The sequence below is a fragment of the Astatotilapia calliptera genome, chromosome 16, assembly GCF_900246225.1.
Source record: "Astatotilapia calliptera chromosome 16, fAstCal1.2, whole genome shotgun sequence".
NCBI lineage: Eukaryota > Metazoa > Chordata > Actinopteri > Cichliformes > Cichlidae > Astatotilapia > Astatotilapia calliptera.
In genome coordinates, this window is record NC_039317.1 from 1,096,045 (window position 1) to 1,112,278 (window position 16,234).

Genomic DNA, 16,234 nt, shown 5'->3' on the forward strand with positions numbered 1-16,234 from the left:
TCTGCCGCCGACCTCGAGGAGCAGCTTCCAGGACGTGAGCCGGGCGGTGGTGGACAGGTTGGGGCTCACCGCTGAGGATCATCGCCGGCGGTTCCGGGCCTGTCGGCTAGCCGCGGCGGATTGGCCGTTTGCTTGGGCCCGGCAGCTGCATGACGCGGCGGTGCGCTGGCTGCAGCCGGGATCGTCAGAGGGCGAGACGCTGCTGGTGGACAAGGTGGTGCTGGAGCAGTTCGTGGAGGGGCTGCCTGCGGAGACGGCGAGATGGGTCAGGTGCCACCGTCCCGCGAGTCTGGAGGTGGCGGTAATGTTGGCGGAGGACCACCTTGCCGCTAAAGCAGGGGAGCCCGGGGACAGCGGCCGGAGGCCGAGCAAACAAGCCCCAGTGCCGGCACCGAGGCGCCGGGTACCTGCGCCAGGGCAGGCAGAGCGGGCGCCGGCGCTGAGCCCCACTAATCCTTTTGCTGCGTTTGTGCCTTCCCGGGGATCAGACATGAGCAGTGCCGCCCCTGAGCCACGGAGAGCAGCACAGACACCGGGGCAGGAGTGCTGGAAGTGCGGGCAACTGGGACACCTGAGGAGGGACTGTCCTCTGATGGAAGTGGGGCAGGTGTTCTGCGTTGCCGGTGCCCCAGCACCCTCTCCCGGTCCAGGAGGGACATACAGCATTCCGGTAAGGACTCGAGGGGGTATACACCATGCTTTGGTGGACACGGGCTGCACGCAGACCCTCGTGCACCAAGGCTTGGTTCGCCCCGGGGCATTGCTGGAGGCAGAATGGGTGGAGGTGAAGTGTGTTCATGGTGATGTTCACAGGTATCCCGCTGTTATTAAAGTATAAGGGCAAAACGCATAGAGTAACGGCTGCGGTTAGCCCGCGCCTGTCCCATCCCCTAATTCTGGGCACAAATTGGCCGGGGTTTCTTCATCTGTTGGGACAGTATGCGGGGATGCAATCACAACCGTTAGTAGCATGTAGTGTCTGCGCGGCGCTCAGCGGTGACGCGGGGTCATCCGACACTGACTCCGGGGGGGGAGACGGCGGGTCCTTCATGGGAAGCCCCGCCGGCTCCGGAGGTTTCCCCCACGGGTGATTTCCCACTGGAGCAGTCTCGTGATGGCACCCTACGCTCAGCCTTTGACCAGGTGATTGAGATTGATGGTCACGTGGTGCGCCCTGAAGCCGTGCGGACCTACCCGCGCTTCATTTTATCAAAAGATAGGCTATATCGAGTGAGTCGTGACACTCGCACGGAGGAGACTCACACCCAGTTGTTGGTGCCGCAGGGCCGCCGGGAAACGATTTTCCAGGTGGCTCATTATGACCCCATGGCAGGGCATATGGGATACGAAAAAACTCTGGAGCGAATAACAGCCCGATTTTATTGGCCGGGCATCCGAGCGGATGTGCGCCGTTGGTGCGCGTCCTGCCCGGACTGCCAACTTGTTAATCAACCGGCCATACTAAGAGCGCCTTTGCGCCCGCTCCCACTCATAGAGGTCCCGTTTGAGCGCATTGGCATGGACCTCATCGGGCCGTTTCATCGGAGTGCACGCGGTTACCGCTTTGTATTAGTCCTGGTGGATTATGCAACGCGGTACCCGGAAGCAGTTCCGCTGCGCACCATCTCGGCTAAGAGTGTGGCCCAGGCACTGTTTCAGGTCATCTCCCGAGTCGGAATCCCGAAAGAGATACTGACTGACCAGGGCACGTCGTTCATGTCTCGTACACTGCAGGAACTGTACGAATTACTGGGCATTAAATCTATTCGGACCAGCGTCTACCACCCTCAGACTGACGGGCTGGTGGAGCGGCTGAATAAGACTTTAAAGTCCATGATTCGTAAGTTCATTAACGAGGATGAACGCAATTGGGATCGCTGGCTAGACCCTCTGTTATTTGCAGTGCGGGAGGTGCCCCAGGCCTCCACGGGATTTTCTTCCTTTGAACTACTGTTCGGCAGGAAGCCGCGTGGGGTGCTCGACCTGATTAAAGAAAGCTGGGAGGACGGTCCGAGCCCCGCCAAAAATGAGATACAGTACGTGTTGGACCTGAGAGCAAAACTCCACACTGTGGGGAGGTTGTCACGGGAGAATTTGCTCCAGGCTCAACAGCGTCAGCAACGCCTGTACGACAGAGGGGCTAGACTCAGGCAATTTTCACCGGGAGATAAAGTGCTTGTATTACTCCCTTCTTCCAGCTCGAAGTTGCTCGCCAAGTGGCAAGGACCCTTTGTGGTCACACGGCGAGTTGGGGACGTTGACTATGAGGTCACTCGGTCGGACAGGGGAGGGGCCACGCAGATTTATCACCTCAATCTCCTTAAAGAGTGGAGAGAGGTTGAAACCGCTTCTCTGGTGAGCCTGGTGAAGGAGAGAGATGAGTTGGGGCCGGAGGTGCCAAATTCCATCATTCCTGCCTCCCTCCCTTGTGATGACCATCTCACACAGGCCCAGAGAGTGGACGTTGTCGCGTTACAACAGCGGTTTGCAGATGTGTTCCCCCCCCTGCCCGGCCGAACGTCTCTCATTGAGCATAATTTTGTAACGCAGCCTGGCGTGACGGTGCGTTCACGGCCCTACAGGCTTCCTGAGCATAAACGGCAAATCGTTCAGAGGGAATTGGCTGAAATGCTGAAAATGGGAGTGATAGAAGAGTCGCACAGCGCCTGGTGTAGCCCCATCGTTCTGGTGGTAAAGAAGGATGGGTCTATACGGTTCTGTGTCGACTATCGCAAGGTGAATGAAGTGTCACGTTTTGATGCTTATCCCATGCCCCGGGTCGACGAGCTCCTGGATCGGCTGGGCACGGCCCGTTTTTTCACGACACTGGATTTAACCAAGGGCTACTGGCAGATTCCCTTGTCTGCCGAGTCCAAGGAGAAAACGGCCTTCTCCACTCCGTACGGGTTGTACCAATTCGTTACGCTTCCGTTCGGCTTGTTCGGAGCCCCTGCCACCTTTCAGCGCCTCATGGACCGGGTGCTGCGTCCGCACGTTGCATATGCTGCTGCCTACCTGGATGACGTGATCATCCACAGCGACACCTGGGCGGAGCATGTGCCGCGGTCCTGGAGTCCCTGAGGAGGGCGGGGCTCATGGCCAACCCGAAGAAGTGTGCGGTTGGACGGAGGGAGGTACAGTATCTGGGGTACCACTTGGGGGGCCGGCAGGTGCGTCCACAGGTGGAGAAGACGGCGGCTATCGCATCCTGCCCGCGCCCCAAGGGGGGGGGGGGTGTAGGGTCGGTCGGACGGCCGGAGGAGCGGAGGGAGAGAGAAATCAGCTGGGACCGACAGCTGTCAGACTGTGTTCATATCATAACCTGGGAAAACTATGAATAAATGTGGAAGCTGGTGATAAAGACCTGTGTGTGTGTGTGTACCTGTGTATAGTGCATTTCACAGGAAGGAAATGATGTTTCATTAGCACATAAACACAGAGTGCTGATCAGTATGAAGACGGGACATGAACGGCTGGTACTGGACAGATGCAAAGGCACAGCAGTTCCACCCTCCTGCAGTAAAGAGGCATTTTATAAATCAACTGTAAACTCTGGACTTTCCCCCAAAGATCATTTCAGCTTTTTTCTCAAAATGATCGTTTTTTCTTTTACTGGTTTCTTCCAACCAGTTCACTTTTACAGCTTTCCAGCTGGATGCTCCAGTTAGTCCAACACTTGTCTGTTGTCCTGTCCCGGTGTCCGACAGGATGGATGGAGATCAGCTGTGCGGGTCCTGACACCACCCCTGAACTCACTGCTCCACCCCTCCTGTTTCTGCTGCTATCACTGTTTCTGTTATTGTGCTTTGATTGAACATTTTGTGTAGTATTTATGTGTCTGTGTGTTTTTATGACATTTGCAGTATTGATGCTACAATCTGAGATGCTCTATTAACTTTAGAAATCCTCATTTCACTACTTCAGTTGTTAGTTGGTGTCAGCTTCTCTCTTTCGCTCTAATACTGCCACAATAAGAAGAGTATGACTGTTACCTCAGCTGCTGCATTAGTTCCTCTCCCTCTTTAATCACATTGAGCGTTGCCTCCAGTGTGGCTGTTTGCTGCTGCTGGAACTGCTGGATCAGAGTCTGAACTGAGTCCACAGAATCGCAGCACACATCGTCCAGCAGCTGCTTCTGCAGCTCCTCCATCCACGACCATAGCTGGATGCAGACACGCAGACAGAAATGATCGTCAATGCAAAGAGAGTGAATAACTTCAGGCTGATGCTTCAACACACATCTATCACCTGTCTCTACATGGAATAAATAGCAAAACTGTCCCCACCTCCTTAGTGTGTGTGTGGAAGGAGACAGACATGTCAAGCAGCAGCTTCCTGTGTTCCACCCGGCGGACAAAGTCCTGGATTCGCACTTCCAGGTGTCTAGCTGCCTTGTAGATTTCCTCCGGGTCACACTCTCCTGTCTGCGCAAGCTGCTCGGCTGCCTCCAGCAGCTTGTCTGCGTTGGTGTAAGTGTTCTGCAAGGTAGAGAGAAACATTCCCTTAGTTTGGTATAATGAACCACAGCTGGCAGTGCACGATACCAAAAAGCTGAGCGCAACCGTTTTTTGGTGCAGTTTTCCAGTTTTTATACTTCAATGTTTTTATCGACATTTCCAGCGTTTTAAACAGTCGCCCTGAGCAAACACATTCAGATACAGACCAACAATTGAATTCTGCACTGCTGTCCAATCACAGTCTCCATACTTTTTCAAACCCTCTGCCTTTCCTCTGACAGTCCAGGTCAGTTTGTCCAACATAACATGTGACCACTTTTCCTTTTGTCTCCAATGATTGATTCTTCCAGCCCCTAAAAGTCCAAAAATCAATACATATTGATGAAGCAGGGCTCTCTGGGTAGATGCCCAGCAGACAGTGTTTGCACCACCTGTACTCCAACTGTCACGATACCCGGAGACAGATCATGTGTTTTGTGTGAGGAACCAAACGCCAACCACAGGACACAGACTGAGAGAAACTGAGGGCGTGCCGTTTATTAAGGCACACTTACAAACTGAGAAACACCGACACTGGGAAGAACTTATACATAAACACAAAACCCGGATCACTAGGAAAACCTTGGAAATGTTGACATAAGAAATCTCGCAGTGCAGCAAAGGTCAGGGGGAAACTCGCACAATATACACAGACAGGAGGTGATCGGGAAGTGGAACCACATGGGGAAACAGCTGTGGACAAATTAAGAGTGAGGAGACAGAGGGAAGCTCAACAAAGACTGTCAAAATAAAACAGGAAACACAGAGATGCCGACCTGAGACACGTGGGCACGACACGGAGGCAAAGCATGAATCATAATGAAGGAAAACCACAAAACTCAAATATATCAGAAGAACTCAACTCGAGGTTCACAGGAGCTGGAACCAAAGACCCAACAACGTCTGCACTAGCATCTGTCAGGATTTGTGGAGCTCCGGACAGTCTCACACACACTGACACAAAGTACCCAAATACTTCAAACAAACATCAGGAATATCAGGAGACCACCAATTCAGTTTTCAGGGGTAAGGTCTCATTGTCATTGACTCCTGTAATCATCTCAGTCTTGTGTGAACGGATTGTTCCCGGGCGTTTAAACATCTTAATATCAGTTTTCATTGCCTGTAACCTGTTACTGACAGACTCTTGGTCAAAGGCAGCAGTTACATTATAAACACTGAAATGTGTCTTTCTTTATCCTTTGGTCTTCACGGTGTAGGAGCTGTGGTTCAGATGTGAACGACTGATGTTTGGTTTAAATAAACTGTCTCAACTGCAGGGATTTGAAAAAAGAGCTTCTTAGAGATATCAAAGTTTAGACACAGCCGATCATACGGGCGCTGTTTGAATGAAGAGCTGCTATGTTCTGAAGCCTTTACTCGCCCATAGTTTAAAGGCTCTTAAAGCTCTTCCTGCTGAAAAGGATGCATTATTGCATCAGGATAGACTGGTGAGAAAACACGGTTTGGTGAATCCTTAAAATGTTCAAATGGTTGTTTTTATATCGGGTTTAATTCTTAAAAAATCATGAACATGAATCAAAACATGAATCCTCCTTTTGCATTTTTAAACAGTGATTTTGTTATTTGAGAATCTCTTTCCTCTTGATGTAAATATAACATTGATCCGTCCGTTCTCTTCCACTTATCCTTTTCCAGGGTCGTGGGGAGTCTATCCCAGCTGTTTCAGGGTGAGAGGCGGGGTACGCCCTGGACAGGTCGCCAGTCTGCTGCAGGGCTAACGGTGTGTTCACACCGTAACACCAAGACACAGACAACATTCACACTTACACTCACACCTATGGGCACTTCAGAGTAACCAATAACCTAGCCCCACTAACTGCATGTCTTTGGACTGTGGGAGGAAGCTGGAGTACCCGGAGAGCAGCCACACAGCAGGGAGAACATGCAAACTCCACACAGAAAGACCTGATGCTGGAATTGAACTCAGGACCTTCTTGCTGTGAGGCAACAGTGCTGACCACTCGTGATTTTGTATAATTTATTCCGAAAACTGTCCAAATGCATCACTTTGTTTTATGAGGTTGAAGATCAAATTTCAAATCAAATTCAAATTCAAATTCAAATTTTATTTGTCACACACACACAACCATACACAGTATGACATGGGGGTGAAATGCTTGTAGCTGTACAATGCCCGACCATTAAATGACAGAAGAAAAGTTTTACAATATTTACAATTTACTACAAAAATTTACAAATTAACTTAGGAATTTACAGTAAAGAATGTGCAAATAGCAGAAGAGATTATAAAGATAAGGATTATAAATTATAGGAATTATAGGATTATAGGAAATGTGTGGTGGTGCGTGTGGTGACGTGTGTGAGGGTCCAGTCTTATAGTGACGTGTTTGGGAGAGTCCAGTCTACACCTGGTTCAGGGCCCCGAATAGCCTGGGGGAAGAAGCTCCTCTTCATTCTCTCTGTTTTGGCCTTAAGGGAGCGGAAGCGCTTCCCAGACCTCAACAGTGAGAAGAGTCCATTGTTGGGATGGGAGAGGTCCATCATAATCTTCCTAGCTTTGGACTTGCACCGCTTGGTGTAGATGGACAGCAGGTCAGGGAGCTCTGATTGAATGATGCGTTCTGCCGAGCGCACCACCCTTTGCAGATCTCGTCTGTCCTGCTTGGTGCTGTTCCCAAACCAGGTGCAGATGTTTGCCGTCAGGACGCTCTCGATGGTGCAGGAGTAGAAGTTCTTGAGCACCTTCAGTGGCAGATGGAAGTCTCTAAGTCTTCTGAGGAAGAAGAGACGCTGACGGGCTTTCTTAACCAGGGTGTTGATGTGACAGGACCATGACAGGTCCTGAGTGATGTGGACACCCAGGTATCGGAAACTGTCCACTCTCTCCACTGGCGTGCCACTGATGATGAGGGGTTTGTAATTCCTCGCCTGCTTTGTAGTGAAGTCCACGATCAGCTCCTTAGTCTTGCTGATGTTTAGGAGGAGGTTATTCTCCTGGCACCAGGTCTCCAGGTTCCTAATCTCCTCCAGGTAGGCCGTCTCGATGTTGTCGGAGATCAGGCCCACAACAGCAGTGTCGTCAGCAAACTTGACGATGGAGGTGGTGTCGGATGTGGCTACACAGTCATAAGTGTACAGTGAGTACAGCAGGGGGCTTAAAACACAGCCCTGAGGCACTCCAGTGCTGAGTGAGATGGAGGGGGAGACTTGTTTTCCCACCCTCACTGATTGGGGTCTGTCTGTGAGGAAGTTGAGGATCCACTGACACAGTGATGAGCTGAGTCCTAGATCCGTCAACTTGGTGAAAAGCTTAGAGGGAATTATTGTGTTGAATGCTGAACTGTAGTCCACGAACAGCATCCTAACATAATTCCCTCTGCCAGTGTCCAGGTGACTCAGGGATGTGTGGAGCAGGTGAGATATGGCATCGTCTGTGGAACGATTAGTCCGGTAAGCAAACTGAAGTGAGTCGATGGTGGGAGGAAGTGAAGAAGTGATGTGATCTCTCATCAGTCTTTCAAAACACTTCATCACAATTGAAGTCAGTGCTACTGGACGGTAGTCATTGTGGCAAGCGGGCTGTTGTTTCTTTGGAACAGGGACAATGATGGACTGTTTGAAGCACGTGGGAACCGCAGCTTGGGCCAGGGAGAGGTTGAAGATCTCCGTGAACACCGGTGCTAGTTGATCAGCGCAGGCTCTAAGGACCCGGCCAGGGATTGCATCTGGTCCTGCAGGCAGCAGGTCCTGGTGTTCACCCTCCTGAAGGTGTTCCTCACGGCATGCTCTGTGATGACGAATGCATTTTCTTCACTGGTGCACTCCGAGCGCGCGCAGCCGTTTGTTGTTTTAATTGCTGCGGCGTCGAAGCGAGCATAAAACGTGTTCAGCTCATCAGCCAGTGAAGCATCGGCATTCATCATTGAAGAAGCTGGTCGTTTATAGTCCGTTATAGTCCGCAGTCCTTTCCACAGGCTCCTAGAGTCGCACTGTCGTAGCTGTGACTCTAGTTTTTCCCCGTAGCTCCGCTTTGCCTTTCGGACCGCGCTGCGCACGTTGTAGGACGCAGCCTTGTATAGGTCCATATTACCGGAGACAAGCCCTTCATTGTAGGCATCGGTGCGTGATCTCAAAGCGTCGCGGATGTTTTTATCCACCCACGGCTACTGGTTGGGAAACGTTCGGATGATAGTTCTTTCTGCTGTGTCGTCCGCTAGTTTCCCGATAAATCCCACAACCGCTTCCGTAAACACGTTGATGTCATCAGAGCTGCGCCGAAACATGTCCCAGTCTGCGTCATCCAGTGCGTCCTGCAGCGCGGCCACCGATTGGTCCGTCCAGCGAGCGACCTCCCTCCTGATTGGTGGTTGCTGCTTTAGCCTTTGTTTGTAAGCAGGCATGAGGAAGATGGCGGCATGGTCTGATTTTCCAAATGCCGGCAGGGGCTGAGCCTTGTAACAGTTCTTGAACGGGGTGTAGCAGTGGTCTAATGTCCTCGTGCCCCGGGTGGGGCAGTTGATGTGCTGGTGAAGGTTGTGAAATGTCCGTTTGAGATTCACTCTGTTAAAATCTCCCATAACAATGAGTGCGGCATCTCGGTGAAGTGTTTGTTGATGTGTGAGAGCCTCATGTAGCTCACATAAGGCAGTGTCCGCGTGAGGTGGAATGTAAACAGTGCAGGCAATGACCGCAGTGAATTCCCGAGGGAGATAGAAAGGGCGACACTTAACGATCAAAAGCTCCAGATTGGGCGAGCAAGAGCGTGTGAGTGGGGAGATGTTTGTGCTGTCGCACCATCTGTTGTTCACCATCAAACACACTCCACCACCTCTTTTCTTCCCCGACTCCATTGTCCTGTCCATGCGGTAAACCGAAAAGAACCCCGTCGGCTGCACGGCGTGGTCTGGTATCGCTGGGTTCAGCCAAGTCTCAGTGAAGCAGAGGAGGTTGCAGTCCCGAATGTCTCTCTGGAACTTGATTCTGGCTCTGAGGTCATCAAGCTTGTTCTCGATGGATTGAATATTGGCTAGCAGGATACTGGGCATGGGTGCGCGGTGTGCGCGAGCCCGTAGCCTGTTCCTGATGCCGGCTCTTTTACCTCGAGGCCGTCGCTTAGGGCCGCGTCCTTTGTTCTCTCTCAGGATCTCCTTTGGCCAGTTTGGGTCCGGAGTTAAACATGGTGAAATGTTCGCGTATTGCAGACCAATAGAAACCAGAATGTCTCTACTGTAGCGGATTTGTGTGTTTTGCATGATGCCCATGCAAGATTATCGCAGATATAGCAAAAAGTGACGAAAAACTGCAAAAAGTGGAGAAGTTAGGGCAGAGCATCCAGCACGGCAGCCGACCTCACCGGCGCCATTTTGATGTATTTAGATACTGCCAGATTTGATAAGAAGAGGAGAACATCATCGGGGTAGAGATATATAAGATGCACTTGTCATTCATTGGATCCCAGTCAAAGCTCGGTGTACTCTCAGTGCTCCAGGCCGAGGGCCAACAGCACTGGTGGAGGAGGGCACCCTTGTTGGGCAGGTCGCTGTTATTGGTTTAGAAGTCATTCCATTTGTTATGCCTGCCAATCGGCTCTGTGTATAAGATTCTGATCCTCTTGAGAAACACAAACCAAAACCCAATCTGGGAACCACATTAGATGGAACAGGCCGTTCAGTTCTATCGAAGGCCTGTTTAGCATCCAATGATATCCAAGTATCTTTAGTATCAGTTTTCTGACATTATGTGTAGTAATTCTTATATTATGTAAGAAACTTTGAATAAAACCATTATGTAATCACCTTCAGAAGATTCCTTATACATTTATAGAAGAGGGCGTAACCTTTGTTCTTTGAATTTTTCAGGTCCTGGTGTTTTGCCACTAATGTGCAGTGTCTCTGCAAGGGCCTGATGTCCACTTACGAGGACATTACACTGCCACAGACTAATGTCCTCTTATGTGGATCTCATTTTTATCAGAAACAAATATCAGGTAAAAAAAATAAAAAATCAGGTGATTCTTTGTTTTTACATTCATCAGGTGCCCATCAGCCCAAACGGCACAGAGAAATTAACAATGCACTCAGGTCTTAGGAGCTTAACTATGCATTTAGGTTACACGCTGTGATTCTGCAGGTGTTCATATGTGTGCGACTGTTTCTCTGTGTTAGCTTTATGACTGCACAGGGTGGACCCGCGTCTCACCCTACAGTGTGGAGGGGCTCCAACCCCCACAGAGAGCTGGACAAAAGGTCGACTGATGGTCCGACACAATAAATACATCAAATAAATGCTCCCACACAGAGGCTATGTTCACACTGCAGGTCTTAATGCTCAATTCCGATTTTTTGATCAAATCCGATTTTTTGATCAAATCCGATTTTTTTACAACAGTATGTTTGACTGATGGCCTTAATGTAAAGACTTCAGACTTCACGTTTCCCAATTTTTGCTTTAAGTTATTTTGTTATTTACATAATAATGTCGATAACCTAATAATGATCCTTATTGCTGTTTTAGAGGAGCGCTGCTTCAAAGGATAGCTGCAGATTTCTGTCAGAATCTGCAGAGACAAATAAAATGTTCACGTTTCTCCAACGTTGTCTTCCCAACAGTTTCACTGGATGGCCAGGAAGTGTTCGTGATGTCTTCTCCGGCGCTGATAATTGGCGTCTGTCTTCTGTCAGTGACGTAAAAGACGGATTTAATACGACTTGACCATCAAACGCTTTCTGAAACATCGGATATGTATCGGATTCAGGACCACATACAAAAGTGACCCAGATCGGATTTGAAAATATCGGCTTTGTGCCGTTCACACTGTCACACCATGATCGGATAGATGGTCGCACAGGGTCAGAAAAATCGGATTTGATGCGCTTTCGCCTGCAGTGTGAACGTAGCCTAATGTAGACTCCATACAAAAGGCTACAATGTTATCTTGTCAATAAGCTGCAACAACCAATCACCTGTAATAAGCCTGTAACTGCTCATGGACAACCAAGTGAAACAGACACAATCCACATACCAAACGTTGTACACACATATTTGCATTGTTAACAGAGTTTTCAGTGTCATCATATTTCATATTAGGACGTCCTAATCAGCCAACACGTCTTTGTAGTGAAGCAGGCGACTGAGCCAACGCTCTCTGAAGAAATGAAGGCTTAAAGCCGGGAGGAGAAGTTGGAAGATGAAGACTTCAGCGGGAGTAAAATAGTATTTGAGTCATTCTGTTTGATGTTCGGGAGGCTCAAATGTTCCTAATCAGATGAGGAGAGCAATGACACAGCATCACATCACAAAGCAAGACTTGCAGACATGTGCCACGTCTTTCTGTTTGTGCAAATATACTTAGATATTCATCTGACATGTGCTAAATGTATCCATGTTGCAAAAAGGAGAGTGAACTAACGAGGGAAGGGACAGAGAGACGTAAACACTGGTGATCTGAAGGATAATCCTAATCCAGAGTGTAAATATCCGATCATACAACTACTCTTTATAGGATTACCACTCGCTTCTTTATGGGATTATCCCTTTACTGTATTAACCAGTGTAATAGATTCCAGTTACACCGATGCTTCCTGGTACTTACAGACAGCTCTGACATGACTGAAGTCAAAAAGGGCAAACTTTTAATAAAAGATCAAAACTTTTTTCCATATGAAGAGAATAAAATGACAGAGGAGAGATGACAAAAAGAGAGAACATCGCAGCAACAATAATGTTGTACAAGGACCTTTATTGTCTGAAGCCTAAAAATAAATCAGCCCTTGGACTTTACGCCACACGGCCCCGTGCACCGGCAGACGAGGGGGCCAAATCTGACCGACACGCGATCCAGTCTTCACAACTTCAGCTGCATATAAAGTCAAGTCAACATCCATTTTCATCTCACATTAAAACCAACCACAGCCGACCAAAGCGCCAACGTTAGGACTGCAAAAATAAACACACAATAAAAGATAAAGTTAGGCGGCCGAGTGAGCTGTTCATGTGAAGTTTCACACGTGCACGAGATTAGGAGCAGAAAGGCTGGACTGATCGTCTTCAGTACCAACACTCGGCTGTTTGTTTAACACATGACAAACTGCAGCGGTGAAATTGAGGAATGGATGTGGATAACATCTTCTGCAGATCTTTCAGAAAAGCCTTTGACCATATATGGTCGTGTAAAGGCATTTCCTAATGCTTCCACCAGCAGACACGGTGGTTTAGAAAATTTGGAATTAATCAGGGCAGATAACTAACAGATGTTTGCACAGTGAGCAGATAAACGTGATTAAAAACTGGGCTGATTTTTTTGCTTCTTCTAGGCAAAGCTGACCTTTTTTTATTTCTACTGCTAACAAGACCTGGACGAATTGGACCTGCTCCTTTCAGCTAAACTGCAGCACAACATAACAAAACAACAGAGAAGAGGAGCCTTCAGAGTAGGATCAAATCCAGTAACTTACCTGAGCTACATCTTCGAAGTCGTCGTGTCTCTTCTGCAGGGCTCGGGCTCTGTGGAGGGATTTCCCAACGCCCGTGTGTTTGCTGAGGAAAGCCTCGCCATGGTTTTCTATCCAGTCCATCACCTGGACGGGAGAAAACACCTTCTTTAGATCATCCCGAAGACACAGCAAAGATTTAAGGTCACCTGCTAAACCTCTCGTTGCTACTTCCAACTCTTATTCTGCCGACATGTGTAGAAATGCACAAAATGGTCTCAGAGCTCATGAATAAAGAATGAAATCAATGAAACCTTCATGATCTGGGTGGGAAATGTAGGTCAGTGCAGCTGAGAAGAGCAGGATGTCTCCATGCCATGTTTTTCATATACGAGTGTGTTATGAGCTGTTAGCTCTGTGGCTTTTGTAGCCTTTTCTCGCCTGGACAGTAACCCCAGTACTGGTTCCAGTTCATCTGAGACTGGGAATAAACAATGAAAAAACATGTTTTTGGCCCTGTAAAGGTTTGAGAGCCACTAAAACTCTGACTAAAATAATTTGCTGAAAGAAATTGTGATTTCTTAAAATATATTATTGGCTATTAAGTGGCATAGTGGTGGTCCCTCCTTTCCACAAGGGGGTAGTGGGTGACCTGCCCGTGGAATTTCAATGTACAGACTCCAGAGTCAACCTGCGCCTCCACAGTTTGGTTAACTGAGAAAAATCCCACGAGTGTATGGTTCCCTGCAGCTGACTGGTTACTTGTTCACTTGATTCTTGTATCTGGTGACGTCAGAATGTTTCCACTGCTACCACTGCTGTGTGCCATGTAAGATCAAACAAATCGATGCCTCTTTTTTAAGGCACAAACATGATGTAATCAGAGTTTGGACATGAAACCAAATGTTGGATCTCTCACTCATTACCCTCTGAGTCTCCTGCAGGACAAATATATGTATATATAGCTTGTACATAGCTGTGTAAATACAGTGACAATAATTTGAAGACATTCAGATCTCCAATGATAAATGGAAATGAGGTGCACGGTGTACTAACAGAGGCCCATTCTTTCCATTAAATGTTCATACTGAAATATTGACACATCTTCATTTCTGCATGTTATGCATGACTGCTGCAATAAAATATGAACCCAGGCAACCCATCTTCTGTCCAGTAAGACCAGCAGCTCAGGCAACCTCTGGATCCTAAGGATTAACATCCAGCCTGTCGCACATTAGCAAATTATGTGTTTCAAGGCCTTGAAGCAACAGCGTGCACTCATGATGTCAGTGCAGCAGCTGGAGCCACAGAGACGTCAGTGTAGGGTCACAGTGCACAGACTGAAACTGCAGCTGGACTGTCTTTGGTGATCTGCACACATCGTACGCTCAGCCTTCACGTCTGCATCTCTCACTCTTCATCTCTGGGGTCATGTATATCCTGTAGCATTAGCACTCGTGCAACAGCCTTTTCTAGTGATTTATGCACGATTGTATAAGGTCGCTCTCTCACTTTCTGTGCCTGTGCCTCTCCCTCTGGGGGCTCATAGAAAGTGATGCATGACAAGTACAACTTGCAAAGCTCTGCTTTAAGTGAATTTATAACCCACTGATATGATCTCTTCTTCAGTCTGTCTCTTTGTCTTCTTACTTCTCTTAAACACTCTCCCACAGTCTCCCCTGGGTTAAATAAATATTTGCATGGCGCCAAAACTTAGAGCATTCATCTGTGAGTTTGCAGCTCTAACTCGCTCTGCCAAGGCCTGTTTGTACATACACTAAATGCATCAGAGCTGCAGATACATCAGGCCTGTGCAAATGAATTCAATGTGCTGATATGTGTCTGTCCTCCAGAAAAGTTAAAGAGTGTGTTTATATTTCCCCAAAGAAATATAAACACACATATGTACAGCTGGGCCTTGCATGAAAATTCAACAAAATGGGATTCTTAAATAAAACCTCCTGTACTGTGCAAAAGCTTCACCACACATCATCACACTGACCGACCTGGCCAGCTTTTAGCAAACGCTGGCACCACCAGGACCTGTCAGAGCTGAGCTGGTAAATGCATTAGTGATTCCAGGCCAGTCACCGTCCCAACCACCTGCGTGCTTATAGCCAGCTAGCTTTCATGTGTGAGGTTAATTTGTAGAAGCTCAGACGTTCAGTCTTTGGAAAGCTGTACGGAGCTTTCTCCTGTTTGGTGCGGCTCTTCCTTACAGCATAGCTCTACACTCAGACGTGGAAAATACAACTGAAACATGGAGTAAGGTGCAAGAATGCCACCCCTCACTTTCTTTATTTAATAAAAATGGGAAATACTAACAGTGACACATAAATGGAAATAAAGAACACTGACTGCTTCAATAAAGACTGAAAGTGCTTCACTGTGTTGCTTTCACTTGATGGTTTATTCCTTGAGTTTGGGACCTTTTTTTGCCTGCATGACTCATAGGTCATAGGTCAGTGTTGAGTGGATTACTAACCTCTCTTTAGTCCACTACTGATTTTAAAGGAAAACTATTGCTCAAGTCCACTTACATTAAAGTCAAAATATAAAGAAATGTGGGGGAGGCTGAGACTTTTGCACAGTAATGTTTAACCATGTACCTGCTGTTCCTTACTGAACCTATAGGTGGCACCGTCTGAATTGGATGCATGTGTTAAAGCCCAGCACACTATTGCTGAAGTTTGATGCAGAGACACTGAAAGTCGTTTCATGTTAGTGATTTTATTTAACAAAGAACAAAAAGCTGCTCAGGCAGAATTCAGAGATGAATGATGCGGTGCTTGGTTGTATCTCACTCCTGGTGCCTCACTATCTGACGCTGGGCTTACACCAGAGCACTTTGTCACCACAATGTTCCCACCACACACGTGGGAGACACAGAAGGCAGCAGAGAACGTGTGGTACGTTCATCACACACACATCGGTCATTGCTGTCGGTGATGCACGAGTGTCAATGTGTCAAACTGGAGCCACAGTGAAATGTGGGGTCCCAGACTGGGAGCCCATAGAATGGGCTGACTGTGGACCGTCCACACTAAGTAGAGTCTCCAGTGGGGCCCATTGTAGGCCTGCAGTGTATGTATGCACAGCATGCCCACACTCTAGATGTGGACTGCCCGACAGTTACAGCTACTGCTACCCACTGTTGGCCAGCACGGGGACGTTTGCTAGGATGGGATGAGAATATTTCCATCAAAATCAAAACTGTAATCATTCTCCACCCTGTAGACATGTCCAGGCACGCGCGCCATGATTTCACCACACAGCTCAGGAGATCACAACAGAGGCGCAAGTGCAACGGGGCAAAATGGGTCT

General features: G+C 48.3%; 1 protein-coding gene across 3 annotated transcripts in view; it reads right to left on the reverse strand.

Annotated features, from left to right (window-relative positions):
* The window catches only part of kalrna (kalirin RhoGEF kinase a), a 154,323-nt gene that overhangs the window by 74,925 nt on the left and 63,164 nt on the right, over window positions 1-16,234 (reverse strand). For all 3 annotated transcript variants that reach the window (XM_026144911.1, XM_026144912.1, XM_026144910.1), the window contains exons 14-16: window positions 12,935-13,057; window positions 4,287-4,478; window positions 3,993-4,162 (exon numbers count right to left, since the gene is read on the reverse strand). In XM_026144911.1, the coding sequence (XP_026000696.1) occupies window positions 3,993-4,162; window positions 4,287-4,478; window positions 12,935-13,057 (485 nt within the window). The remainder of the gene's footprint in view (window positions 1-3,992; window positions 4,163-4,286; window positions 4,479-12,934; window positions 13,058-16,234) is intronic.